This window comes from Carex rostrata, chromosome 8 (genome assembly GCF_964058835.1).
Source record: "Carex rostrata chromosome 8, lpCarRost1.2, whole genome shotgun sequence".
NCBI classification, from domain to species: domain Eukaryota; kingdom Viridiplantae; phylum Streptophyta; class Magnoliopsida; order Poales; family Cyperaceae; genus Carex; species Carex rostrata.
The window spans coordinates 3,592,866-3,601,708 of record NC_135925.1 but is presented as its reverse complement, the minus strand read 5'-3'; the positions used below and the strand labels follow the sequence as shown (position 1 = coordinate 3,601,708).

At 37.9% G+C, this 8,843-nt stretch overlaps 1 protein-coding gene across 2 annotated transcripts; it reads right to left on the bottom strand.

Moving 5' to 3' along the window:
* Positions 1-4,141: 4,141 nt before the first annotated feature.
* LOC144558712 (NAC domain-containing protein 71-like) lies at positions 4,142-8,376 on the bottom strand. Of its 2 annotated transcripts, none has more exons than XM_078307564.1 (5): positions 8,051-8,376; positions 5,937-6,214; positions 5,223-5,459; positions 4,692-4,926; positions 4,142-4,587 (listed from the first exon to the last, which is right to left on the bottom strand). In XM_078307564.1, exons 1-5 carry the CDS (start codon positions 8,205-8,207, stop codon positions 4,487-4,489), a joined length of 1,008 nt encoding a protein of 335 aa, XP_078163690.1. In that variant the 5' UTR covers positions 8,208-8,376; the 3' UTR covers positions 4,142-4,486. The 2 variants fall into 2 exon arrangements, with proteins under 2 accessions (XP_078163690.1, XP_078163689.1); XM_078307563.1 differs by having other exon boundaries at positions 4,142-4,593; positions 8,051-8,374.
* Between the last annotated feature and the right edge of the window lie 467 nt (positions 8,377-8,843).

The window sequence follows — 8,843 nt, the reverse complement described above, 5'->3', positions numbered from 1 at the left end:
TTCACCTTTGTTTCATCACTGCTCAAATCAGCTTCCTCTTTGAATTTAGTATGACAGCTCAATTTCGGTTTGTAGATTTCACAAGTTTGATATAGGCCAAAGCAAAATCTACATTCCTCTACCCAATCAGATATCTCGGTATTGTTAGAAATAGAGAAATCTGTCTTCAACAGATTACGCATATACCCTTGGCAAGGAGGAATCGATTGGGTGGCTGCGACTGGGAGCAGAGGCGAACGACAACGACTGGGATAACATGGTCTGGCTGCGACTGGGAGGAGATGCTCAACGAAAGAGAGGAGAGGATCGACTAGGGTGGCTGCGACTGGGAGGAGAGGAGACGGGGAAGAGAGGAGACGGGTGAGGTTTTTTATGGATACTGTTTAGGATCGGACCCATTAAGGATGTAGAAATGAAAGGGTGAGGGTATTTTTGGAATATACGAAAATACTACTCAAAATACAATATATTATGTTTATTTTTTAATACAAATGTATAATAATTTGTATAGGGTGGCATTTTTCTTAATATATGAGATTTGGAGTGGCATTTAGCAAAAAGAAAACTTTGGGGTGGCATTTTTCTAAATTCAGAGATTTAGAGTGGCATGGATCTAATTTCCCCAAAGTAAATATACAATACAAAGATACATGGTCCCTATACCTTCTCCCCCAAGCTTAAATTTTTACATCATTAGTGATGTTAATCAATTCAGAGACTTAAAGGAGAGGGTTAGAACTATTGATCTTACAGACTGTAGAAGGGATGAGGTGTGCCATGAAGGGTTGCTCCTTCAATAGCAGTGGTAATATGAAAAGAGGCCATGGCGAGGAGTGTTGTATTGCTATGCTAGGAGGATGAGTGAGTGATGAACTTCAGTTTATGAGGGGAGATGGCATGTGGAGCTTGAAGTAATTGGTTGTTACATCTAGAAATAAGGCTCCCTTCTTAGAAGATCCTAAAAATAGAAAAACTTTTAAAATAAACTGTTATTAGTAGTTCCCTATAAATGTATATAGATGAGTATGTGTACTAATAACTTAGAATATCTCCTCGATTTCTTCTTCAATCCGCACATATATTAGAATCACATACGTTTCAGGGTTGATCTGCATGCTACTGGATTTACCTTATTCATAGACAGTATGCGTTTATGGCGGGTTCGTGTGCGACTGGTTTTACCTTCTTCAGAGCCAGCTTGCGATTGAGGAGAAACGTATGCAAGTGCATACTTAGCAATTTTTTTTATTTTTAACAACTAACATAGGCTTGTTCTGTTGCATGCGGTTCTTAGGTGATCCGAACGACTGAAAGACATTGTATGTTTTCATTGATCATAAGGGATTCACCAAGGCATCATTCGCATGCAGATTGGGTCAGTCGTGTGCGTATGGAGACTGTCAATTTAAGGTTGGGAGAATATTGATTTGGTGCAGTCTCTCAGTTGCATACGGTTGACTCTAAATCGCACGGAAGTGCAAGAGAAATTTCAGAGAACTAGTCTTTCCTGAATCCTTAGCATAATGATTGTTTGAAAATTTTTAGATTTATAGTGCCTATCAGTTGATGTTCTCTATACAGATTATAGACACTACTAAAGTGCTGCAAATACCTTTATTTAGAGTGTTGTATTAGGGTTATAACTATCATATTCTCTTCTTATTTGGATACACTACTAGAGTGCTATAAACACCTTCAATTTGAGTATTGTATTAGAGTTACAACAACACTCTTCCCTTGCCATTTGATATAACAGTATGCTATAAAAAAATTCAATTGTGAACTCTTTGATTTTCTGTCAAATTGGATTGGTGGGTGATCAAAATCGATATCCTGAACTTAGAAAGTTACTCATTGTTGAAATACAGCACCGAGGCCCAAGCCCAAAATTCAGTTTCTAGATTATTCAAGACAAAGGAAATATGCTAGATGGTTATATATAAGTGTAGTTAATAAAGTGTAAACCGGCATACAACCAAGTTCGTAGAAATAACTAGAAACATCTTAACCGACATAGACCTTGTATAAATAAGTTGTAGGTGTCCGTGAATAAGCTGTAGTACTCTTATTGAGTAATAGAAATTAAGTTATGTAATTCTCTTCTACTCATACCTATTCAAGTTATTAGTCAACAAGTGGTATCAGAGCCAGGTTAGGTCCTGTTGGCTAGAAGGTTCGGATAATCCGTGAGTCTGTTGTTGTGTCGAAGGTCCTGCTGATTAGGAGGTTTGTGTATCCCCTTAATATGTCGTGGTGTCGAAATGTCAGACTTGAGTGGCATGAGTGGTTTGATTGAGAAGTTGAATAATTATAATTATAGATACTGGCGTACGTGTATTAAGTCATATCTGCAGGGGCAAGATCTGTGGGAGATTGTCAGTGGCGATGAGATCAAACCGCCACCGAATTCGATCCGAGCTTATAAGAAGTGGAAGGTGAAGGCGGGCTGAGCATTATTCGTGTTGAAGGCTATGGTGGACAAGAGCCTACTATCTCACATTGAAGATGTGGAGACACCAAAAGAGGCATGGGATGTTTTTGCCGCGTTGTTTTCAAGAAAGAACACAAGTCGGTTGCAACTGCTCGAGAGGGAGCTGATGAATATCTCCCAAGGTGATAAGACTGTAAGTGAGTATTTTCTTAAAGTAAAAAATTTGTGTTATTGAGCAGTTAAGACGCCAATGCAAAAATTGGCGAGGATAGAATGCGGCGGATAATCCTGAATGGCATGAGGCCGGAGTACAGTGCCTTCATCACGGCAATTCAAGGATGGGTGACGCAACCAACCCTGTTGGAACTGGAGAATTTGTTGGCCAGTCAGGAAGCTCTTGCAAGCAGCTGGCAGGTTTGACGGTAAAGCACGAAGAGGAGAAGGCTTTGTATAGTGGTCGACGTGGAGAGTCGAGCAGAGACCGGTATCGACGACAACCTGAGACGGAGAAGGTTTTTCATGAACAATGCAAGAAGTGTTCATGCTCAGGGGGGGCTCCTAGAGGCCAAGAGGGCAAAGGAGCCGAATGCGGTGAATACCGGAGTAGAAGAGTGGAGTGCTACAATTGCGGACGACGAGGGCACTATGCGAGAGAGTGTCAGTTCAGGAAGAATGAAGGAAGCTTTGTGGTGACCACGAAGGAGAAGGCAACAGAAGAGGTCCCAAGTGAAGAAGAGTAGGACGCAGTGACGGCTGTTGTGATGACGTCAAAGAACCAGTTGAAGAACCGGTCGAGAAGGAGACCGGAGTTGTAAGGTGCGCGGTGGCTGATAAGAAGAAGCCACAAGAGAGCACCGAGTTGAAGGCCATCACCAAGGAGGGTGATGATGACGAGATGATACACGGAAGTGTTGCTGTTGTGGAGAAGACTACAGGACGAGAGTTTGTGCAAGAAGATATAGCTTGTCTGATGATCTGTCGAGAGAAGAAATCTCAACGACGACTTGTGCCAAAGCAACGTGACAAGAAGATTCCAGAAACTTCTCTTGTGAAGATGACTATTCTGGAAGATCGACCGCAGACGTCTGAGCAACTTCAAGCTCAGGAAACTAAAAGAAGCAACAAGAAACATGACGATCCAGATAAACGCGGAGTACCGAAAATCAAGACAAACATCAAATCAGTGCTGAGAGGGAGTGTTGAAATACAACACCGAGGCCCAAACCCAAAATTCAGTTTCTAGATTATTCAAGACAAAGAAAATATGCTAGATGGTTCTATATAAGTGTAGTTAATAAAGTGTAAACCGGCATACAACCAAGTCCGTAGAAGTAACTAGAAACATCTTAACCGACATAGACCTTGTATAAATAAGTTGTAGGCGTCCGTGAATAAGCTGTAGTACTCTTATTGAGTAATAGAAATTAAGTTATGTAATTCTCTTCTACTCATACCTATTCAAGTTATTAGTCAACACTCATCAATGATTAGAAAGATACTCATTAATTACAAAGATATTAATTAATGGGATAAAAGATAGATGCCACGTAAAGTAGAAATTGACAACTCCATAGTGGGCAAGATTTTCGTGCTCATAAGAAGGCAGATGACTCGGTTCCTTAATCCAAAAATAAATAAATATTCAGAGAATATAAGGTGGATATTTCCATAAATACGAACATACATCTATGATTATTATTGCACATTCGCTCTATTATAACTTCGAAGATGAATATTTACTAATGAGAACATACATACATGATACATCATTCCAAATACACATGTTCTCTTTTATGTCTCAACTCTTTTAACTAAATCACGATTACCAGCAAACACGACTATATAACAAAAACCTCGGATTGAAGACTCCAGTGCAATCATTAAAAATTACACTGCCTGGAGATATCCATTATTTCAAATAATACTTGATATATCTGACAAGACCAAAACTAACTGCCAGAACTCTACCAAATCACCAGCTAATATCTGCCAAATTTCATTACTACATATCGCGATTGTCAAAATATGCGATCTCAAGAATTGGGGCTTGGTTTCTCAAGCATAAACCAAACTGTCCTCCTGGCCCCACAAGCCAGACTCTTCTCCTTCACTTGCTTGCCTACAAATCATCAAAGGCATAACTGGGTTCCAGGTCTCTGCTCCTGCATCAGGGATCAAAATTTAGAAAAATGAATGAATGCTTACAAATAATACATAAACACATGACGAATGAATTTCACAAGTAAACTACAAATCGTACCATAGAGATGACTGTCAGGCTGTGTGGTTCCATTACACCATGAGCCCATGTAATTTGGAGGGTAATCTGTTATACTGGAGCTGTCCAGTAAATCCATAGTGCTTGGAAAAGAGAGGCATCCATTGACCTGATGTCTGCTGAAAATAGGCAATCCTTCCTCGAAGTTTAATGAGGATAGGTCAGGCGAATTCCAGAGTGAAATGGATTCACACATGCTTTCTTCAGGCAAGGAGGTCTGAAATAGTCACATGTCACCTTTAAACAACAGATATATAAATATATTACAAATCATTGGTAGCCTAAGTGATTTGGTAAACTCTCAGAAAGGTGAGTATGTAGTTAAAACATTGAGAAAAAACCAGAATAACAAAAATAAAAACGAAATAATAGAAGTAAAAGCAAATTTAAACTTGTTACTGATTAGTACATTTTTCTGAACCAGTATATATTGGGACGTGAAACTCATCCTGTGCTGCTTAATAAGTAAAAATTCCAAATTTAAAGAGCAATACCAGTATCTGTATATCTTACCATTGAGACATCTGAAGAAGAATTTGGCAGATCAATCTCTAACATGTTATTAGTATTTGGATGGGATGCGGCATTTAAGGGGGAGAGTAAGATACTGTTAGATTGAATTTCGACTTCTTCAGTTACCGAATCCAAATTAGCAGAGATTGAACCCCTTTTGTGTTTTCCTTGGAGGTCAGATGAAATCTTTGGTACCGTCTCGCTTCTCTTCATTATACGGCATAATGCAAACGCTCCCTGCATATACAAAAAGGTCGACAAACTATAGTAAGAAAAGAAAGATTTTTTATATTGTTGCATATATGATGCCTCTTGTAAAATCCCCAGGCAGTGTTACTGTTCTTAGAGATATATCTCCCAGATATCTGAACTTAAAATAAATCTATATTTATAGTTTTTTTTTTTTTTTTCCATTAGATACAAGTATTTCATTTCTACCAGAGTACTTATTTCAGTTATTTGTAATTTTAATCTTTACCTCAATATTCTTAAATCTGTATCCCTTCTAAACAAGTGAGAAAATAGAATATAATGAAAATAAAACCTAAATATTACATAAGAAATTTGTCCTTTGAAGTATACTGTCAAACTCAACTGCAAAAATAGTATGGGGCAAGTATCTCCAAAGAGCCTTATTAATCTTTTCACTTATGTTCAAGCCTATGTTAACAATCACATTAATGCAATCACTTATACCAGAAAAGAGAGTTATACCAAAAAATTCAAGGACGCCTGAGAGAGATCCTCGCAAAGCCTATACTCATGCATGATCCAGTCAGTTCTCTCTCCACCCGGTGCTCTACCCTTGTAAAACACTAAGGTCTTTCTTAGCGCCTGTGTGTCAGTTTCACACAAAATTTTGCGGTCTTTACCAGTGGCTTTCCAGTAGCCAGATAGAGTTGCTCTGTTAGTGCGGGAACCATTTGGGTATTTTCGATCTCTTGGTACAAAGAAGAACCACTCCAGATCTCTTTTCGGAAGAAATGACTTCTCTGAAGATTAAAAAAAAATAATAATCAGTACAAAGGATTTTGTAAAGAAAGAACAATAATAAGTGATAAAACTTTCATGGGGTTGATGTGCAACCTGCACAATTTTTCTGTTTTCTTTTCACCTTTTCTTTTTCTTTCACTTCTCTTTCTTTTTCTTCCTTTGTTATATCTTGCGCGCGCACACAATGTGTGTGTGTGTCAGTGTGTGTGTGTGTTAGAAGGGTGTCATGTAACAAGGGGACAAAACCTCGAAATGCAAAAAGTAAAGTTGGTACTTTCCTTTCAGGAAAGACGACTGCATGAATTTCTAATTTCAAGAGTTTTCATTTATTTTGCGATTCTCACATTTCAGGGGTTAAACTGAAAGAATTTGAAACACTTTGAAAACAGCCTATCTCTGGGAAGACACAACTTTGTCAGGAAAAATCATAGAAATGAGTTGCTAAAATTAATATTGATTCAGAACTAACATTTTCTCGAGGCTGCTGCAACATAAATTTTGGTTGTTAAGTGAAAGAATTCAATTTGGCACACGGCATATTCCATTCGAAAAAGGTAATGTTTCTTTCAGACTGGTTAAATTTAAATTGTCTTAGATATCAATTTTATTTACTTTTCGTATATATTCTTAAGGAACCTATCATTACTAAATTAATAGATAGAGAGAACCAGTATAAAGTTTCTTATTCCATTGAGTTTTGTTACTGATCAATTTGCGTGTTTCGATGGCCATTGTAAGGGTTCAGATTAAAATAATTAAAAGAGTTGACAACTAGGAGAAATTAAAGTCATCTACAACCGGCCACCAGAGAAGAAAGGTAGATGCTATGAAAAGGAGACACGAATGATCTTATAACCATTAAAAATATGCCATGATCTACTTGCATAGTATAGTTACGCATAATTAATTTTCTGTAATATTAAAAAAGAATAGAGAATTATGCTAGATAGTAACAGAGAATATTTTTTATATCAAAAAGCAAGTACAACAATATGTGGAAAAAAAAGCTGATGTAAGAAAAGTTTATACTTTTATTGCATTATTCAATACTAGGTAGACTTTGAGCAGCTCATATCTTTACATAGGACTTCGTATTAAAATAACACAGAACTGCTGTTTGGCTAGATTATAAAATGCACTAAGAGAAGTAACAACAAACGGCCCTTGGGTTAAAACTTTCAGTTCACTTAACAATGGAATTAACAAAGAAGTATCAAAGTACTGCATATGTGCCACCTACAAGACCTACAGCACAGTATATATTGAATTCGCATCCTCTGAGATACCTCATACTTTGCGTGACTTTTTGGAAAATCTCAACCATTCAAATACGTTATGCACAAATCTCAAAGCTCAAATAATACTGGCCCCCTGTGCCATCCCCAAATAGGCACCGGACACGTCAGTCACGCAAGTATGAGATTCTCAGAGGATACGCACTAGTATATATTGATGCTGTACCGAACCATACAGTAAACGTGACACTAGGCATGGAGGCATTTTAACAAACACTTGGTTCAGAAGTATAAAATATAAATAACACGATAAAGGCACACTTCAGTGAAGAATATTAATCTAAATATCTGGATCATATCTACAGGAAACTAATATATACTTTAAAAACCTAGGGTAATGTAGTTGTAACTATATACAACATAACCAACACCAGCAAGGCATTTCAACAAACTGGTAGGTTGTGATATATCTTTCAATGTGTCACATTATGAACATCACCTACCGACTATGTAAACCACCTATCAAAATCTTAAGTAAAATATAATACGGTATTATCATATCATAGAGGCATTTTCACAAACAGATGGTGGACATAGTACCTGGTAATTGCCACGGATCAAATTTGTACAGATCCACAACCGGTATGACCTCAAGCTCAATCTTCAATCCATCAACCTTTCTTTTAAGGTAATAGCCCACCAATTCATTATCTGTGGGGTGGAACCGAAAACCGGGAGGCAGTGTCATTGCATTCATCTTATTCAGTAAAAAAAAATTGCAAAATGCTACCAAAGAATACAACTACACAATTTGCTTCAGGCAATACCAAAAAGGGTAAAAAGCGAAAAGTGGAATGTTGGATGGATGTAACAAAATTCCCCCTCTTGTCTTTTTCTTTGTTGTGACTAAAAGGGTAAAAAGAGAGGGGAGATGAGTGGGTTGGTACTTGGTGCCTTGGTCTTGGTAAGGAGAGGAACTTAGCGAGCAAAGGTAATGGAAGTAAATGTACCACAGAGCTATTTATAAGGAGAAAAAATAGAGAGAGACAGAGAGGACAAAATAAAATGGGGCCCTAGAAGGTGATGGACGAAGAGCATGGAGCGTTGATGTCTCTTTTATATTTCTATTAAGTTTGGAAATGACGATTGAAGTTTCGAAGTGGTGGTTAATGGAGAAAAAAAATCGAAGATGACGGCGGGGACCCGCCATTATTTAAAGCGGTTCACACTTGACCGACTTTCAAAACTGATTTCCCGCCAGACCGCCACCAGTTCAATTAAAACTGCGGTTCCCCGCTGAATGAGCACAGGGTTTGTTATGATTTTTAAACTTTCCATCTCCCACAAATTAACCATACGTGTAATCCGACAAACTGATCGTGGTTGGTCAAAT

Bases quoted from the DNA above. Each gene is read 5' to 3' on its own strand.
- LOC144558712 (XM_078307563.1), bottom strand. From the start codon at position 8,207: ATGAATGCAATGACACTGCCTCCCGGTTTTCGGTTCCACCCCACAGAT. The intron at 4,927-5,222 runs GTAAGATATACA...TGACTATTTCAG, and splicing joins CTTCTTCAGATGTCTCAATG to ACCTCCTTGCCTGAAGAAAG. The intron at 4,594-4,691 runs GTACGATTTGTA...TCCCTGATGCAG, and splicing joins GCCTGACAGTCATCTCTATG to GAGCAGAGACCTGGAACCCA.